The sequence below is a fragment of the Panthera onca genome, chromosome D2, assembly GCF_046562875.1.
Source record: "Panthera onca isolate mPanOnc1 chromosome D2, mPanOnc1 haplotype 2, whole genome shotgun sequence".
Classification (NCBI taxonomy): domain Eukaryota; kingdom Metazoa; phylum Chordata; class Mammalia; order Carnivora; family Felidae; genus Panthera; species Panthera onca.
Window position 1 is genome coordinate 58,045,508 of NC_138349.1, and position 20,807 is coordinate 58,066,314.

The window sequence follows — 20,807 nt, forward strand, 5'->3', positions numbered from 1 at the left end:
ATGAGATCATGACTTGAGCAAAAATTAAGGGTCAGACACTTAACAGACTGAGCCACCCAAGCACCCCTAGCATGAGACTTTTGATCTCGGGGATCGTGAGTTTAAGCCCCATGATGGGTGTACAGTTTACCTAAAAATATATAATAAATATAATATAATAAAAATAATATAATAAAAATATAATAAAACTGTGAGGTTGGGTAAGATCTAGAGTGAGTGTGATTATAGAAGAGGCCCGCTGACTGAGCCTTGGGACACTGTAACATCTGTAGGTTAGGTAGTTTAGTAGTAACCGGTTGCATAGATGGAAAAGAAATAATTGGATGTTGGGGTGTCTGGCTGACTCACTCTGAAGAGCATGTGACTCTTGATCTAGGGGTTGTGAGTTTGAGCCCCACATTTGGTGTAGAGATAAATAAATAAATAAATAAATAAATAAATAAATAAAGGATGTTGAAATCACTAGACTTGTCAGTTATCATTTATATCAACTTTCCGTCCTTCATCTGGATTGAGTTTTGGAGTTGGGAGCCATTAAATGATAAGCTGAACCTGTAAGGTACATCTCATTGAAAATGGAAACGGAAGAGAAGAGATGTACCAGTATAGCCTACAGGCCTGGGGGAGAAATCCACATTAGCACTAGGAATTGGGGCAGTTTTGCTAGTTAGGTAATTTCTCCTTTGTTGTTACATTAAAAAAAAATGTAAGAAGCTTTCTCTTTGTATTTTTTTATTGTGTAAAATACACTTCATTTAAAATCTACAATTTTAACCATTTCAAAAATTTTTTTAATGTTTATTTATTTTTGACAGAGAGAGAGAGACAGAGCCTGAGCAGGGGAGGGGGGGGGGGCAGAGAGAGAGAGGGAGACAGAATCCAAAGCAGGCTCCAGGCTCTGAGCTGTCAGCACAGAGCCCGACCCGGGGCTCGAACTCACAGACCATGAGATCAAGACCTGAGCCGAAGTCGGTTGTTCACCAACTGAGCCACCCAGGCGCCCCTTAACCATTTTTAATTGTACAATTCAGTAGCATTAATTACATTTACAGTGCAACCATTCCATTTGGGGAGCTTTAGTTTCTACACATTAGACATGTAACATATAAATAATGATATTATTATATAGGTCTGAATTTTCTGGCAGAAACTGAAAATTGGGAACCTGGAGGAAAATAAATTATAAATCTGGACTCATTACTAGTGACTACATGTGTCTAGAAAGATCTTGCAGAAGCATATTCATAGAAACAGAAAGGAGACCGGTGCCAATAATAAGAAAGGTTGGAATAACTATTGAAGAAAATTCTAATATCGTTTCTGAAAGAGACAAAACAAGTTCAGAACAACTTTGGTCATAAAGAATAGGAATGAATTTTGCCCAGCCTGGAAGTGATGAGGGGCTTACAGTAAGAGAATAGTGCCCCTCACCTGGGTGGCTCAGTAGGTTAAGCGCCCGACTTCAGCCCAGGTCCTGATCTCAAGCCCCCCGCGTCGGGCTCTGTGCTGCTCCGAGCCTGCTTCGGATTCTGTATCTCCCTCTCTCTCTGCCCCTCCCCTACTCGTGTTCTTTCTCTCCCTGTCAAAATAGACATTAAAAAAATCTATAAAAAAAGAGAGAAAGAGAGAGAGAAATAGTGCCCCTAAGGAGTAGTTAAGTAGAAGTCTTGGAGTACAGTGCGGGCGCGGAGAAGCAACTGGAAAGTTCCTAAGATTTTATGGCAGAGACTGGGCTGGTGGGGAGCAGAGTTCGGTTAAGCAGAGGCATAGATTCAGAAACGCTGGACAAGCATAGTAATTGTGTAATTTGTAGGGCCCCAAAGAAAGAGCAATCTGCTTTAGCAATATTTCTTTGACAGAGGTGATGGGGTGGAGTGGAAGCTTAATAGGTGGTTAGGGAGAGTAGAAATCGAGGTTCAGTGGGAAGCTCTGAGAAGGCAGAACTGATTTGGCGGGAGATGGTGCAATTTCAGAGGTTCCTGGAAAGAGCAGTGAGGAACCAAAGGTTGTTTCTGGAAAGGATTCATCTGAGCTAGGGCAATTACAAGTCAATGGACGGGGAGAGCTTTCTGAGGTGGGTTTTGGTGGGACCTTCTCGCTGGCCACGCTTTCCTTCTTCCATCAGAACAGAAGAGGCCTGGTAAGCGAGGCCGGGAGGAGGGTCTTGGGTGAGGCTGGACGGGGGAGGTGGCGAGCGTGGGTGACTCCCACTCGTGGCGCGGGCCCAGGCCCCGCCCCTGGTGTACGCCATCAGCCCGCGCCGCGCCGCTTGGTGTTATTCCGTCCCGCCCGCGCGGCGGTCGGTGCTCTGTCACCGCCCGCTCTGGTCATGTCTCCAGCCAGTGGCTTGTAAATTGGCGACCCGACTTCCCGTCGCGGCCCTGGTCCTGATGGCGGCGGCGGCGGCCCTGGCAGCGGCCGATCCCTCTCCCGCGATGCCGCAAGCGGCGGGAGCCGGAGGGCCCACCGCCCGCCGGGACTTCTACTGGCTGCGCTCCTTTCTGGCCGGAGGTGGGTGTCAGCCGAGAGGAGCCGGCGCGCTCGGGTGGCAGGGCGGGATCCTGGGCAGATCCGGTGTTTGCGGCCGCGATGACATTCTTGGACTCTGGCTGCTTCAGTGCCCTGTCGGTTGTTTGCACTGACCTGTTGTAACTCTTTCTGATAACCACTTGACTAGTGACAACAGGATCCTGGGGAAGAAGGGCCTCGAGCGGTCTGGGAGCGTCTGGGGATGTGGACGGGCCGAACCAAGCACCCATTCTTCGGGGTGGGAAAGTAGGGGAAAGAGTGAAGTGCCAGGGTTTCAGTGAGACATGTTGGGCACCCTTTTCTTTTACATGGACCATAAATGACCCATTGTAGAGTTGGATTTTGCTGTTTGCTTTAAAGAAAACAAATACTGGAGGTCAGCTTTTTAAAGATGATGAGGGAAATTGTGTGAAACTGTCTACAACCAAAACTGCTTCCAGTGATCCTAGTAAACTGCTCTATAGTTACATGATAGGTAGCTGGAGCAGCCCTTCTATCTCTGTTACTGTGAGGCCAGAAAGTTCATAATTGTCTCTCAGAAATTTCCTCTGCCTTATCATAAAGAAGTCTTTCAGTCACTGCCTTCTCTTATTTGATTGTCGGGGTTGTCAACACTTAATTACTTGTTAAGGCTGGGAATTTAAAAAATTCCACGTTATGAGGGCTTGTGGAAAGAATATCTGTAGGCAGCAGTAGTATTAATAATTTAATTATTTTGTTCTTCTGATAAAAACGACATTCATTCATTTATACCAGGAATATGAGTGCCTGCTATGTGCCTGCTACATGGTCAGTGTATACCATGGAACAAAACAAAGCTCCTGGAGTTTAGGTTGATTGGGGATTTGAGGGGAGAAAGTAAGTTACATAGTATGTTAGAAGGTGATGAATGCAATGGGGAGAAGTAAAAGGAGAATGGGGCAAGGGAACGCAAAGCTGAGTGGGTGCAGTGTTAAATAGGACGGTCATAAGTCTCTTGGAGAGAATGACACTTGAGCGGACTTGAAGTGAGAGAGTTGAGCAAGTTGATGTCTGAAGAGGAGCATTTCAGGCCAGAAGGAAAGCCATGTAGCTGGAGCCAAGTGGTGTTGATGGGGGAAGGAGGTTAGAGGTAATGGGGAGGCAGAATGAAGAGCTTTGCAAGCGATTGTAAACATTCTGACTTTTAGGGGCGCCTGGGTGGCTCAGTCGGTTGGGCGTCTGACTTCAGCTCAGGTCATGATCTCACCGCCGGTGGGTTCAAGCCCCATGTTGGGCTCTGTGCTGACAGCTTGGGGCTTGGAGCCTGCTTTGGTTTCTGTGTCTCCCTCTCTCTGCCTCTCCCCTCTCGTGCTTTGTCTCTCTGTCTCTCAAAAATGAGTAAACATTAAAAAAAAAAAAAGATTCTGACTTTTACTTAGAATGAAGTAGGAACTGCCAAACTGTTTTCTAAAGTGTATTTGTATTATCAGAGTTTGTGTCCTCTGTGTTTGTGTATGTGTGTGTGTGTGCTTTCCCTTTAAATAGGTGTTTAATGGTATCTAATTGTAGTTTTAATTTGCATTTGCCTGATAACGTATGATGCTGAATATCTTTTCATATTCTTTGGTCTCTTATTTGGTAAAGTGCTGCTTCAAATTTTTGGTAAGTGTGAATAACTTTGAAGATTGTATAGGAATTCTTGGTTCAAGTGATAAGAAAAAAATACCATTGGGCAAGTTATTTAGCCTCCCTGTGCCTCAGTTTCCACATCTTTTATTTTATTATTTTTTAAAGTACTTTATAATCTTTTTTTTTTTAAATACTTATTTTTGAGAGAGACAGAGACAGAATGCGAGTGGGTTAGGAGCAGAGAGAGAGGGAGACACAAAATCCAAAGCAGGCTCCAGGCTCTGACTGTCAGCACGGAGCCCGAAGCGGGGCTCGAATTCATGGACCATGAGATCATGACCTGAGCTGAAGTTGGACACTCAACTGACTGAGCCACCCAGGTGCCCCTGTTGCCACATCTTTTAAGTGGGAAAAGGATAGTACCTACCTCAGAAGATTGTAATGATTAAATGAGATAGTACCCATAAAAGCTTTGGCATAATGCCCTAAGTTAAATCTCTTAGCCTAGTACCTGGTATAAAGTAAACATTCAATACTTGTTAACTGTTATTGTTGATTAGCAGCAGTGTTGGACAAATAACTTCATTTGCTCAAAAGGAAGATAAAAGCTTCACGACCTAACTCAATGGATTGTTGTGATGATCAACTGAGCTATAAAGTAATGTGACGAAGTGAGTTAAGATACTATCAAAGAAAACTACTTACTGCACGCATTCCAAATTTTATAATAATGACTGAAAAGATAATATAACAAAATATTCTGAAACCAAATATACCCAAATGCAAAATATTTTTCATTTATCCTCAATTTGAGGCAGCCATGACTCTTATTTTCATCAGTTAAGAGAAGCTTGTAATATATAAAGCTTATATGTGAATTTGAATACGATAGGCATTTTATTTTTAGATATCTCAGAGTATGGATTTTAATATTAGTTACATGCTAGGCTATTAAATAAATATGAGTGATTTTGTCTTACATTTTAAAAAGTTTGTAAAGTAAGAGTCTATGTTCATTCATTAAACAAACATCTTTTGGGTGCCTATTATGTGCCAGGCCCTGTACTGGTCTTTGGGGATATAGTTCTAAAGGAGACTCACAAAATCCCAGTCCTTTTGTACCTTCTGGATCAAATATGCAATGGTGAAGAGCTTAAAGTAGTCACAAAAAGATACCAAAGAGTTTTAATCCATCATTTTATAATGATAACAGCCTATTTTATCAAGTGCTTACAACATGTAAGGTACTTTACAAAATTGTCTAATTTGGGCTACTATACCAAAAATACCATAATTTAGATAGTTGGCTTATAAACAACATTTTTTCTTCCTTCCTTCCTTCCTTCCTTCCTTCCTTCCTTCCTTCCTTCCTTCCTCCCTTCCTCCCTTCCTCCCTTCCTCCCTTCCTCCCTTCCTTCCTATCAACCTGGAAGCTTCAGACATTTATTTCTCATAGTTCTGGAAGCCAGGAAAGGCAAATCATGGTATCAGCAGATTTGGTGTCCGTTAAGGACCTGCTTCCTCATAGAGGGCACCTTCTCACTGTGTTTTCACCTGGTGGAAGGGGCCAGGGATTTCTCTGGGCTTTTGTTTTTTTTATTTTTTTAAAATTTTGTTTAACGTTTTTTATTTATTTTTGAGACAGAGAGAGACAGAGCATGAACGGGGGAGGGTCAGAGAGAGGGAGACACAGAATCCGAAACAGGCCCCGGGCTCCGAGCTGTCAGCACAGAGCCCAACGCGGGGCTCGAACTCACAGACTGTGAGATCGTGACCCGAGCCAAAGTCAGACGCTCAACCAACTGAGCCACCCAGGCACCCCTCTCTGGGCTTTTATAAGGGTATTAATCTCATTCACGAGGGCTCTACCCTCCGGACCTGATCAATTCCTAAAACCCCCACCTCTAAATACTATCACATTGGGAATTAGTTTTCAACATATGAACAATCTATAGTAAAGAGTCTTTATATATTATCATTTTATAAGCATGCAAGGAGGTAGGGCTGCCCTGGATTCTGACCTACACTAAAGCCCATGTATACACATTAGTGTCATCCATATGTCTCCACAGGGGCATGTGTTAGGGACCAAATACATAATTGCTAGATATATAAATGAATAACTGAATTTTATGGGTAAAAGTTGGTTGTTTCAATGAAAGAGTCATCTAGAAGTAGAGGTTACTTGAAATAGAGCCTCACAGTTGGGTAAATACCTTCAAGTGTCTGTCTCCTTAACTACAGTTAGCAAGATTCCTAGTGTTCATCAGGTATTAGAGGGAAGATTTACACTCTCCGAATTTATTTTTAAGTCTGACATGCTCAATTATTAAGTTACAGGGAATGGGGGCCAATCATCTTCATATCCCTGCAACTGGGCAGTTCTACCCGTGGAGACCAAATTAGAAATCAGGAGGTGTGCTGGCTGAATAAATAACGATTTCCATGTGGAAAGAAATAGTGTGCAATTTCATCCTGTTTAAAAATTTTTCAGGTATTGCTGGATGCTGTGCCAAAACAACAGTTGCTCCTTTGGATCGAGTAAAGGTTTTGTTACAAGCTCACAATCACCATTACAAACATTTAGGTGAGTTAATGGATGCTAAAGATAAAAAATGAATGAAAACATTATCCATCTACTGGGTTGGTTTCCATTTGTGAATTAGTGGAAAGAGGACGCAAAAGGGAATTCAAGTTTGGGAGCAAATTTTGCATGAGATTTATCTCTTATCTACTTTAAACTTTTCATTTGCAATTAGTGGTTATATATATTATCAATTTAAGGGTACTGATATTCTGTAAAGCAAAATCTTAGAATCCTTGAAGTAAGTACTATTTGTTTATTGGGATTAACAAGTCACATCTTTTCCAGACACATGTAACTGCTCGATCTGATTTTTATTTTTATTACTGTTTTCAACATGATTTTTTTTTTTCATTTTAGAGAGAGAGCAAGAGTGAGTGGGGGAGAGAGGCAGAGAGAGAGAGGGAGAGAGAATCTTAAGCAGGCTCCATGCTTAGTGCAGAGTACAATGTGGGCTTGATCCCACAGCCCTGTGATCATAACCTGAGCCAAAACCAAGAGTCAGAGGCTGAGCCACCCAGGTGACCCTCAACCTGATTTTTAAAAAAAATATCCAATTATTGATGGAGGTAAAGTTTATTCCTTTATTTATTATTTTTTATTTTAAAGTAATCTACACCCAATGTGGGACTTGAACTCATAACCTCAAGATTAAGAGTTGCAGGCTGTACTGACTGAGTCAGACAGGCAACCATATTCCTTTAAACACCCAGTTAAACAAGCTCCTAGAGGGGCACCTGGGTGGCTCAGTCGGTTAAGTGTCCGACTTCAGCTCAGGTCACGATCTCACGGTCTGTGAGTTCGAGCCCCGCGTCGGCTCTGGGCTGATGGCTCAGAGCCTGGAGCCTGTTTCCATTTCTGTGTCTCCCTTTCTCTCTGCCCCTCCCCCGTTCATGCTCTGTCTCTCTCTGTCTCAAAAATAAATAAACGTTAAAAAAAAAATTAAAAAAAAAAAAACAACAAGCTCCTAGAAATCTTAGTGCAAATAAAATTCAATGCAGTTAGTATGGATAAACTTCAATTGTTAAAGAATATCAAGCTCTTGTTTGTTCCTTACAAATATAAAAATCGGCCATTTAATTAACATGGATACTCTAATAATATATCATTGGTGGGAGTAGGAATTTTTTTATAGCCTTTTTGGAAGGTGTTTTGGTAATATGCATCAAAAATCTTGAAAAGATACATATTCTTTCACCGTGCAATTCTAGTTCTAGGAAGTTATTGTAAGGAACTAATCAGAAATATACTCAGGGGCACCTGGGTGGCTCAGTTGGTTGGGCGACCTGCTTCAGCTTGGGTCATGATCTCATGGTTTGTGGGTTTGAGCCCCACGTCGGGCTCTGTGCTGACAGCTCAGAGCCTCAAGTCTGCTTTGGATTCTGTGTCTCCCTTGTCTCTCTGCCCCTCCTCCACTTGCACTCTGTCTCTCTCTCAAAAATAAATGTTAAAAAAAAAAAGAAAAATATGCTCAAAGATGTGGGACGCCTGGGTGACTCAGTGGGTTGAGTGCTAGAGTCTTGATTTCAGCTCAGGTCACGATCCTAAGTTGGTGGGATTGAGCCATGTGTCAGGCTCTGCGCCGAGCATGGAGCCTGCTTAAGATTCTCTCTCTCCCTCTGCTTTTCTCCTGCTTGTGTGCGCTCATGATCTCTCTCAAATAAAATAAAAAAAATTTTTTTTAAGAAGGAAATATGAGGGGCGCCTGGGTGGCTCAGTCGGTTAAGCGTCCGACTTCAGCCCGGGTCACGATCTCACGGTCCATGAGTTCGAGCCCCGCGTCGGGCTCTGGGCTGATGGCTCAGAGCCTGGAGCCTGCTTCTGATTCTGTGTCTCCCTCTCTCTCTGCCCCTCCCCCGTTCATGCTGTGTCTCTCTCTGTCTCAAAATAAATAAACGTTAAAAAAAAAATTTAAAAAAAAAAAAAAAAAGAAGGAAATATGAGGCACCTGGGTGGCTCAGTCAGTTAAGTGTCCGACTTCGGCTCAGGTCATGACCTCAGAGTTCATGAGTTTGAGTCCTGCATTATGTTCTCTGCTGTCAGCACAGAGCCCTCTTTGGATCTTCTGCCCTCCTCTCTTTCTGCCCCTACCCTGTTCATGCTCTCACCCTCTCTCTTAAAAATAAATAAACATTAAAAAAAAAAAAAGAAATGTGCTCAAAGACATATATACAAGGATGAAAACATTATTTATGTTAGTAAAACAAAAAACAAACCCCAAAATGTTCAATAATAGGGAATTGGTTAAGTTTAAATAAGTGTTATTTAAATAAATAAATTCATATTGTAGACTATTTTCCAATCACACAAAAACTGTAAAAAGAATATTAGTTGGGGGTACCTGGCTGGCTCTTTTTTTTTTTTTTTTTTTTTAAGTAAACTCTATGTCCAGCGTGGTACTGGAGCTCACAACCCAAGATCAAGAGTGGCATGCCCTACAGGCTGAGCCAGCCAGGTGCCATAAGCATGTGACTCTTGATTTCAAGGTTGTGAGTTCCAGCCTCACATTGGGCTTAGAGCTTACTTTATTTTTTATTTTTATTTTTTATATGAAGTTGTTTTTTATTTTATTTTATTTTATTTTATTTTATTTTATTTTATTTTATTTTATTTATTTATTTTTTTTAATTTAAGTAATCTCTACACCACATAGGGCTTGAACTCAGCCCAAGATCAAGAATGCATGCTCTTCTGATTGAGCCAGCCAGGCATCCCTAGAGCTTCCTTAAAAAAAAAAAAAAAAACAACTATATGTATATGTATATGTATATCTATATATCTATATATCTATATCTATATATCTATATCTATATTGTCTAGGAACAATGTTCATAATGTATTAGATAAATGGAAACATATTACAGGGGCTCCTGGGTGGCTTAGTGGTTAAACATCTAACTTCAGCTTAGGTCATGATCTCAGTTTGTGGGTTCAAGCCCACGTTAGGCTCTGTGCTGACAACTCAGAGCCTGGACCCTGCTTCAGATTTGGTCTCCCTTTCTCTCTCTGCTCCTCCCCCACTTGTGCTTTGCCTCTCTGTCTTTCAAAAATAAATAAACATTTTAAAAAATTTTAAAAAAAGAACATATTACAAAATGGTTTAATCATATTGCATTTTATATAAATATATTCTTAGACAAAAGGCTAGAAATAAAAACATTAACTGGTTAATTTTCTTATTTATTAATTTATTTAATAAATACTTTGGTGAAATTTTAAGGAAATTTTTTCCCCTAAGCTAATATTAATACATGTTGAACATATATTACTTTTTCAAGTAGAGGGGAAAAGACTTAAAAGAAAAAGAATTAATGTGGATAGAGACCAAGAAAGAAATTAGGTCAAGGCAACTAACTCATACCACTTCATTGCTTTATAGGTTCATGCTTTGGTAGATAGGAATGATGTGTGCTCTGTATGACTTATGCAGCATTAGTGTACAAGGAACGTGTTCTACCGAGTGAATGAATCTGTTGTTTTTTCCATAACATATAGAGTTATCAAATCACAGTTGTAAACCTAAACTAATGTAACATTGTGTCAACTGTCTTCAATTAAAAAAAAAAACAAAAAGAATCGGGATGCCTGGGTGGCCCCAGTTGGTTAGCATCCAACTCTTGATTTTGGTTCACGTCATGATCTCAGGATTCATGGGTTCAAGGTCTGTGTCAGGCTGTGCACTAACAGTGCGAGATTCTGTCTCTTTCTCTCAAATAAATAAATAAATAAATAAACAAACATAAAAAAGAGAATAAATTGTTTTTCCAATTGTGTTTTTAAAATGTGATTTTTCTTAAAAGGGGTAATGGATATTTATGTTGTATAGAAACTATAGCTCATTTTCTTTTTTCTTTTTTTAAGTTTACTTATTTTGAGAGAGAGGGAGAGAAACAGAGCATGTGAGCAGCAGGGAAGGGGCAGAGAGAGAGGGAGTGAGGGAGAATCCCAAGCAGGCTCCGTACTGCCAGTGCCAAGCTTGACATGGGGCTCGACCCCACAAACTCTGAGGTCATGACCCGAGTCGAAATCAAGAATCCGGTGCTTAACTGACTGAGCCACCCAGGCACCCCAGCTCATTTTCTTTCTTTACTTTTTTCTTTTTTTTCCAGCTCATTTTCTTTTCAATATTTTTAATACTCAGTAAGTCTCTACTTAAAATTAAAAGAAAAAAGTTGCTGTTATCTTTGCGTCCAGCAATGAGTTCTGGTGGCTCAGTCGGTTAAGCGTCCACCTTCAGCTCAGGTCATGATCTCACGGTTCATGGGTTTGAGCCCCACATCCGGCTCTGCACTAACAGCTCAGAGCCTGGAGCCTGCTTCAGATTCTGTGTCTCTCTCTCTCTCTCTGCCCCCTCCTGCTCTTGCACTGTCTCTCCCTCTCAAAAATAAATAAACATTTTAAAAAAATTATAAAATCTACAACCAAAAAAATTATAGGTATAAATATATGTTGGGGCACCTGGGTGGCTCAGTCGGTTAAGCGTCCGACTTCAGCCAGGTCACGATCTCACGGTCCGTGAGTTCGAGCCCCGCGTCAGGCTCTGGGCTGATGGCTCGGAGCCTGGAGCCTGTTTCCGATTCTGTGTCTCCCTCTCTCTCTGCCCCTCCCCCGTTCATGCTCTGTCTCTCTCTGTCCCAAAAATAAATAAAAAACGTTGAAAAAAAAAAATTTAAATATATGTAGGTGTATATATATATACATATAAATAGTCTTTTATTTTCTTTTTAAGTGTTTCTGGGCATTTTATGCTAGATGCCTCTCTTTTTATATGCAGACATAAGATAGTTTTTAAAATTTTGCCTTTTTAAACATGATTTTTCACAAAGATGATGAGGATGTGCTATGGATAAAACTTCTACACTAACTTCTTTTAAAAAATGTGTAACTTGACTTCCAGGGCATCAAAAACGATTTTTTATTTTGAAGCAAAATTATTCTGGCCAATGAAAAGAAAGGAGTACTATTAGAATTTCTCCTTTCTCCACTTTGCAATGTTAGTATAAAGAATCTTTTTCTGTAATATATTGAAAATCTTTGATTTCCATTTGACTTTGCATACTCAAATGTGATATAAAAATAGGTAGACGAGGGGGGCATCTGGGTGGCTCAGTTGGTTGGGTGTCTGATGTGGGCTAAGGTCGTGATCTCACGGTTCATGGGTTCAAACCCCACATTGGGCTCTGTGCTGACTGCTCAGAACGTGGAGCCTGCTTCAGATTTTGGGTCTCCCTCTCTCTCTCTGCCCCTTCCTGCTTGTATTCTGTCTCTCTCTCTCTCTCTCTCTCTCTCCCCAAAATAAATAAAACATTAAAAAAAAATAGGTAGATGAGGGGCACCTGGGTGGCTCAGTTAGTTAAGCGTCCGACTTCAGCTCAGGTCATCATCTCAGGGTTGGTGAGTTTTAGCCCCGCATTGGGCTCTGTGCTGACAACTCAGAGCCTGGAGTCTGCTTTAGATTCTGTGTCTCCCTCTCTCTCTGACCCTCCCCTGCTCGTGCTCTGTCTCTCAAAAACAAATATTTGAAAATAAATAAGTAAATAAATAAATAAAGGTAGATGAGTCATAATATGATTCTTTAAAAATTTTTACTTTTAATTTTACTGCTTTTATTTATTTTTTTGCAAAAGGAATTTCTATTTATTTATTTTTATTGACTTCTCTCTTTTTTCTTCTTTTTTTAATATATGAAATTTATTGTCAAATGGGTTTCCATACAACACCCAGTGCTCATCCCAAAAGATGCCCCTTCAATACCCATCACCTTCCTTTCATTTTATTTTAATTTATTTATCTTTATTTTTTAATATAATTTATTGTCAAATTGGCTAACATACAGTGTGTACACAGTGTGCTCTTGGTTTTGGGGGTAGAGTCCCGTGATTCGTTGCCTACATACAACACCCAGTGCTCATCCCAACAGTGCTCTCCTCGGTGCCCATCACCATTTTCCCCTCTTCCTCACCCTCCATCAACTCTCAGTTTGTTCTCTGTATTTAAGAGTCTCTTATGGTTTGCCTCCCTCCCTCTCTATTTGTAACTATTTTTTTCCCTTCCCTTACCCCATGATCTTCTGTTAAGTTTCTCAAGCTCCACATATGAGTGAAAACATATGATATCTATCTTCTCTGACTGACTTATTTCACTTAGGATAATACCCTCCAGTTCCATCCATGTTGCCGCAAATGGCATGATTTTATTCTTTCTCCTTGCCAAGTAGTATTCCACTGTATATATAAACCACATCTTCTTTATCCATTCATTAGTTGATGGACATTTAGGCCCCTTCCATGATTTGGCTGTTGGTGAAAGTGCTGCTATAAACATTGGGGTACATGTGCCCTATGAAATAGCACTCCTGGGGGTGCCTGGGTGGCTTGGTCGGTTAAGCGTCCGACTTCGGCTCAGGTCATGATCTTACGGTCCGTGAGTTCGAGCCCCGCGTCGGGCTCTGTGCTGACGGCTCAGAGCCTGGAGCCTGCTTCCGATTCTGTGTCTCCCTCTCTCTCTGACCCTCCCCCATTCATGTTCTGTCTCTCTCTGTCTCAAAAATAAATAAACGTTAAAAAAAAAAAATTAAAAAAAAAAGAAATAGCACTCCTGTATCCTTTGGATAAATTCTGAGTAGTACTATTTCTGGGTCGTAGGATAGTTCTATTTTTAATTTTTTGAGGAACCTCCACACTGTTTTCCAGAGCGGCTGCACTAGTTTGCATTCCCACCAACAGTGCAAGCGGGTTCCCGTTTCTCCATAACCACGCCAGCATCTGTTGTTTCCTGAGTTGTTTAATTTTAGTCACTCTGACCAGTGTGAGGTGGTATCTCAGTGTGGTTTCGATTTGTATTTCCTTGATGATGAGTCACGTTGAGCATCTTTTCATTTGTCTGTTGGCCATCTGGATGTCTCCTTTGGAAAAGTGTCTATTCATGTCTTCTGCCCTTTTGTTCACTGGACTATCTGGTTTTTGGGTGTTGAGTTTGGTAAATTCTTTATAGATTTTGGATACTAACCCTTTATCTGATATGTCATTTGCAAATATCTTTTCCTATTCCATCGGTTGCCTTTTAGTTTTGTTGTTTCCTTTGCAGCTTTTTATCTTGATGAGGTCCCAGTTCATTTTTGCTTTTAATTCCCTTGACTTTGGAGATGTGTCGAACAAGAAATTGCTGCGGCTGAGGTCAAAGAGGTTGTTGCCTGTTTTCTCCTCTTGGGTTTCGATGGTTTCCTGTCTCACATTTAGGTCGTTCATCCATTTTGAGTTTATTTTTGTATATGGTGTAAGAAGTGGTCTAATTTCATCCTTCTGCATGTTGCTGTCCAGTTCTCCCAGAATCATTTTTTTTTTAAATTTTTTTTTAAATGTTTATTTATTTTTGAGAGAGACTGAGACAGAGCTTGAGCAGGGGAGGGGCAGAGAGAGAGAGGGAGACACAGAATCCAAAACAGGCTCTAGGCTCTGAGCTGTCAGCACAGAGCCCGACGTGGGGCTTGAACCCACGGACCGTGAGATCATGACCTGAGCCAAAGTCGGACGCTCAACCTCCTGAGCCACCCAGGTGCCCCTCCCAGCATCATTTGTTAAAGAGACTGTCTTTTTTCCATTGGATATTCTTTCCTGCTTTGTCAAAGATTAGTTGGCCATACTTTTGTGGGTCCAATTTTGGAGTCTCTATTCTGTTCCATTCGTCTGTTTGTCTGTTTTTATGCCAATACCATGCTGTCTTGATGATTACAGCTTTGTAGTAGAGGCTAAAGTCTGGGATTGTGATGCCTCCCACTTTGGTCTTCTTTTTCAGTATTACTTTGGCTATTCGGTGTCTTCGGTGTCTTCTGTGGTTCTATACAAATTTTAGAATTGTTTGTTCTAAAGGAAAGCTGGTGCAATTTTGATTGGGATTGCATTGAATGTGTAGATAGCTTTGGGTAGTATTGACATTTTAACAATATTTATTCTTCCAATCCATGATCCTGGAATGTTTTTCCATTTCTTTGTATCTTCTTCAATTTCATTCATAAGCTTTCTATAGTTTTCAGCATTGGTTTTACATCTTTGGTTAGGTTTAGGTATTTTATGGTTCTGGGTGCAGTTGTAAATGGGATCGATTTCTTGAATTCTCTTTCTTTTGCTTCATTATTGGTGTATAGAAGTGCAGCTGGTTTCTGTACATTGATTTTGTATCCTGTGACTTTGCTGAATTCATGTATCAGTTCTAGCAGCTTTTTGGTGGAATCTTTCACGTTTTCCATGTAGAGTATCATGTCATCTGTGAAGAGTGAAAGTTTGACTTCTTTGCCAATTTTGATGTCTTTTATTTCATTTTGTTTTCTGATTGCTGATACTAGGACTTCCAACACTATGTTAAACAACAGTGGTGAGAGTGGACATCCCTGTCGTGTTCCTGATCTTAGGGGGAAAGCTCTCAGTTTTTTCCCATTGAGGATGATATTAGCTGTGGGCTTTTCATAAATGGCTTTTATAATGTTTAAGTATGTTCTTTCTATCCTGACTTTCTTGAGGGTTTTTATTAAGAAAGCATACTGCCAAATGCTTTTTCTGTATCTATTGACAGGATCATATGGTTCTTACCTTTCTTTTATTAATGTTATGTATCACATTGGTTGATTTGCAAATATTGAACCAGCCCTGCAGCCCAGGAGTGAATCCCACTTGATCATGGTGAATAATTCTTTTTATATGTTGTTGAATTTGATTTGCTAGTATCTTGTTGAGAATGTTTGCATCCATGTTCATCGGGGATATTGGTCTGTAATTCTCCTTTTTTGTGGGATCTTTGTCTGGTTTAGGAATGAAGGTAATGCTGGCTTCATAGAATGAGTCCAGAAGTTTTCCTTCTATTTCTATTTTTTGAGACAGCTTGAGAAGGATAACTATTAACTCTGTTTTAAACGTCTGGTAGAATTCCCCTGGGAAGTCATCTGGCCCAAGACTCTTATTTGTTGGGAGATTTTTGATAACTGATTCAATTCTTCACTAGTTATGGGTCTATTCAAATTTTCTGTTTCTTCCTGTTTGAGTTTTGGTAATGTGTGAGTGTCTAGGAATTTGTCCATTTCTTCCAGGTTGTCCAGTTTGTTGGCATACAATTTTTCATAGTATTCTCTGATAATTGTTATTTATTTATTTATTTATTTATTTATTTATTTATAAAAAATAAAAATAGGTAGATGAGTCATAATAGGATTCTTTAAAAATTCTTACTTTTAATTTCATTGCTTTTAAAATTTTTATTTTTAGTTTTTTGAACGTGTGATGTTTTCACAAGTTTATAATTCAGCATGTATAAAAACATCTTGTTCCCTCCCTTATTTCTTCCTTGGAATTAACATTTTTACCAGTTACTTTCATTTCCTTTCAGAACTAATGTATATATACACAAGCATATGCTATATTTTACCAAATGTTAGTTCCTTCTAATCCTAGCTTGATAAAATAGGTAAAGATGCAGGGAAGGATTTAAATAACACAAGCTTGATATAAAAGATACACAGAGAACTTTGTACCCCCCTACAGAGAATAGTCTTTCCAAACATGCTTGTAAATGTGTAAGAATTAGTCCAGTGTTATACCATAAAGTAAAAATATGCCAAAGTAAAAATAGTACAGACTATAGGTTAAAGGAGAAAAACAACACTATAATCATCTCAGTGTATATTTAAAAGCCATTTGAAAACATACAACATTCATTCTCGCTCTTCCTTTCTCTGTTATTTTGTTTTAGGTAAGAGTTTTGTAAAAAGCATATGTTAGATATGGACTTTTAACAGAATTTGAGGATCTTTGGCTTTTAATAGTGGAATTTCTGTATTTCTGTTATTTTTTGTTTTAGGTTTTTTTTTTTGTGATCACTGATTTTTTTCACTCACCATCATAATGTTTTGTTTATTGTGTTTTCTTGTATTCCATCCTCCCCAGCAACCTCCCCCACTTTGTTTTCTGGATTTCGTTTTTTGAAATTGCTATATCTATTTCACTTCTACTAGTAGTTTCTGTTAAAATCTGTTTTAACAAAATATTTGTGGTAATTAAAGAGTTTTGAAGACTAATGTAGAAAACATATGTGGACCCACACAGAGATTCAGAAATAAACATTACTGGTACATTTGAAACCTCTACTTCTCCCTCATCAACAGCCTTCCTGTCTCCACAAGGTAGTTATTGTTCTAAATTTGATTATCCTTAAATTGTTACGAACACATTTGAAACAAATTAAACAGGGCTTAACCTTTGCCCCTTCTTTTGGCAAGAGGGCGTCTTTAACAACAATTTTTTTGGGTGTGGGGAAGTATATTTAGTTTAATATTTCATGTGTTTGGGAAGAATTTTACATGCATATTATATATTATACATATATATAGGTATATATAATATATATAATATAGAATTCTTTTTAATAAACTATTAGTTCATTTAGATATCTACTTATTAAAAAATGCTTTTAGGACATCTTTTTTTAATGTTAATAAGTACCTACAACTTTAATTTGCAGGAAGAGATCAAAGGGTTATTTGCATTCTAAAAATTCAAACTGATTTATTTTTATATTTGATCAAATTTTTGTTTGAAAAATTTGGAAAAGAACCTGAATTTAAATAGTTTAATAATACAAGGAGTGATGTGTTTATGAGAAGTCTGTACAGCAAATAGGACTAGTATTGATATTAATAGAGTAAATTATATATATATATATATATATTTATATAAATGTACAGGATCAGAACTCAGGCCTTTGTTTATCACTCTTCCTAACTAAAGTGTTCTAACAATGAAAATTCCCCCCAAATTTAAATAGTTATAATAGGTAGTTTTGAAATTTTTTTCTTTTATTTAGCAGTTTCCTTATATAAACAAACCACACATGTATCTAGGTCAGTCTGGGAAACCTTCCTTCATCCTTTCAGAGTCAACCACCTGCAGTGTAATATCTGGTTGTTGAATATATTTCTGTTAGATTTTCTAAATTTCTGTAAAATAATATAATTTGTGATAATTATAATCTACTACAATTTATAGCTGTTTTTGCTATAATATGTTTTATATTTTTATATGAGGTATGTTTATGTAATTTGGACTTATATATTTTAAGTAGGTTTAACTATTAAACATAAATTACAACTCATTTAATTCCTCATGCAAAATTGTATCATGAATGATGATATAGTAATCTTTTCTGTGATTGTCATGAAAATTTGAATTTAGTTTTCTCTGTTTTAATAGTATTTTTCTTCTAAACATTTTTCTAAAAATAGGAGTATTTTCTGCATTGCGTGCTGTTCCCCAAAAGGAAGGATACCTTGGATTGTATAAAGGGAATGGTGCAATGATGATTCGAATCTTTCCCTATGGTGCAATCCAGTTTATGGCATTTGAGCATTATAAAACGGTATTTGAACTTTTATCTTGTTTTCCTTTTGTGTTTGAATATCATACTTAGTTGACAGGCATTTGCTTTGGCCTTTAAAGTTACTTTGGATGAATGGGTAAAGTAATGCCTTTTTGAAGGAAGAAGACTTGTGATAGTTTAAATTTTTTTTTTTAATGTTTACTTATTTTTGAGAGAGAGAGACAGAGCATAAGTGGGGGAGGAGCAAGAGAGAGAGGGAGACACAGAATCAGAAGCAGGCTCCAGGCTCTGAGCTGTCAGCACAGAGCCCCATGTGGGGCTCGAACCCATGAACAGTGAGATCATGACCTGAGCCAAAGTCAGACGCTTAACTGACTAAGCCACCCAGGCTCCCCTAAATTTTTAAATGTAACTTGGTTTTGGAGTTATCTAGTCCAGCATTGTTAGTCATTTAAAAAAAATTTTTTTTTAATGTTTTATTTATTTTTGAGACAGAGAGAGAGCATGAGCAAGGGAGAGGCAGAGAGAGAGCGAGCCACAGAATCCGAAGCAGGCTCCAGGCTCTGAGCTGTCAGCACAGAGCCCAACGCAGGGCTCAAACTCACAAACCGTGAGATCATGACCTGAGCCGAAGTCAGACGCTCAACTTACTGAGCCACCCAGGCGCCCCAGTTGTTAGTCATTTTTGAGCAAATTGTTTATGTATACATTTACGAAGAAGAGCCAAAATATACTTCAAATAGGTAATAATAAATACAGAAAATATTAATAGCTTTTTAATGTGCTTTTTGTTTCTCAGTTATAGGAAAGGAACATTGTAGCTTTGGATTTCTTACAAATAAAATAGTGAAATCATATTGTGAAAGTCTGTTTTTGAGTAATGCAATCAATTAACAACTTTTCCCATCCTACTCATTGATTGACGTTCTCTTTTCTGTGGGAGTGAAAGTGACACAGAATGGTTAAGTATGCTAAATTTCATAGGGTGTCTTAAAAGGAAAAGTAAGCAATAGAGATGAGAACAACATTCCAAGCTAATCAGTCAGAATTGGTGTCATCAGTATGTCAAGACTTCATTGTAGTGGCATTTTATTTGTACTACTGCCACTCACACTTTAAGTATATGTGGTCATGAATGTGCAATATAGTATATTTGACAATTCTAAGTTAGATTGTAAAAGAGCAGAATTGGCATAAAAGCTACATAGGAAATACCTGACCTTATGATGTGTTACAATTGTGGTCACTTCATTTACTAATTTTCTTTTCACTAGTTGTGTAACTCTTTTTTGAAATTTCTTCATTATTAAACAGTGAAATGAGAAGTATTTTTAAAATATTCCATTTAATTTGGTATTTTGGTTTCTAGGTAATTACTACAAAACTGGGAGTTTCTGGTCATGTGCACAGATTAATGGCTGGATCCATGGCAGGTAAGAGGAATGGGTATATTTCATTTCTGACAAATTAATTTTCTACTAAAATACTTAATTTGGTTTAGATAATATTATGACATTGATTAAGTAACATAAATTTTTCATCTTCCTACACTCAGTTATATAAGAAATCATTAATATCCCAACTCAAAAAAAAAGTATTTTACAGTAGGAGAAGGTAAGGAATGGTCTAAATGTACAATTATGAATAACATACGTTCCCTTTAACAATTCTACTTCTGGAAATTGTTTTTTTCTTTCAAATATTTTTTTTAAATGTTGGAAAAAACAAGAGGCCACTGTGCCTTTATAAAGAAACAAACATTTGAGGGGCGCCTGGATGGCTCAGTCGGTTGAGCCACCGACTTCGGCTCAGGTCATGATCTCACGGTTTGTGAGTTCAAGCCCCGCGTCGGGCTCTGTGCTGCCAGCTCAGAGCCTGGAGCCTGCTTCTGATTCTGTGTCTCCCTCTCTCTCTGACCCTCCCCCACTCATGCTCTGTCTCTCTCTGCCTCAGAAATAAATAAACATTAAAAAAAAAAAAAAGAAACAAACATTTGAATGCCTGGGTGGCTCAGTCGGTTAAGTGTCTGACTTTGGCTCGGGTCATGATCTCACCGTTCGTGGGTTTGTGTCCTGCATCAGGCTCTGTGCTGTTAGCTCAGGGCCTGGATCCTGCTTTAGATTCTGTCTCTCCCTCTCTCTCTCTGCCCCTCCCCTGTTTGCACTCTGTCTCTGGCTCTCAAAAATATTGGGGTGCCTGGGTGGCTCAGTCGGTTGGGCGTCCGACTTCGGCTCAGGTCACGATCTTGTGGTTCACGAGTTCAAGCCCCTGTGTCGCACTCTGTGCTGACAGCTCAGAGCCTGGAGACTGCTTTGGATTCTGTGTCTCCCTCTCTGCCCCTTCCCTGCTCATGCTCTGTCTCTCTCTGTTTCTCAAAGATGAATAAACGTTAAAAAAAAATTTTTTTTAATGAATAAACGTTAAAAAAAATTAAAAATATTATAATGACTATAATAATACAAACTCTTATACAGTGCAATACTTCCACTCCCTAAAAACAATCACTAATCACTATTAGCTGTTTCTTATGTATACTTTTTTTTTTTTAAGTTTATTTATTTATTTTGAGAGAGAGAGAGCACAAATGGTAGGGCCAGAGAGAGAGAATCCCAAACAGGCTGCGCACTGTTAGCACAGAGCTTGACATGGGGCTTGAACCCACAAACCAAGAGATCATGACCTGAGCTGAAATTGAGAGTCATACACTTAACTGACTGAGCCACCCAGGTGCCCCATATGCTTT

General features: G+C 38.9%; 1 protein-coding gene across 2 annotated transcripts in view; it reads left to right on the forward strand.

The window, feature by feature from the left end:
* Nucleotides 1-2,283: 2,283 nt before the first annotated feature.
* The window catches only part of SLC25A16 (solute carrier family 25 member 16), a 51,072-nt gene continuing 32,548 nt past the window's right edge, over nt 2,284-20,807 (forward strand). For both annotated transcript variants that reach the window (XM_060642584.3, XM_078434317.2), the window contains exons 1-4: nt 2,284-2,511; nt 6,614-6,706; nt 17,970-18,103; nt 19,434-19,497. In XM_060642584.3, coding sequence (XP_060498567.2) covers nt 2,391-2,511; nt 6,614-6,706; nt 17,970-18,103; nt 19,434-19,497 — 412 coding nt within the window. In that variant the 5' untranslated portion in view covers nt 2,284-2,390. The remainder of the gene's footprint in view (nt 2,512-6,613; nt 6,707-17,969; nt 18,104-19,433; nt 19,498-20,807) is intronic.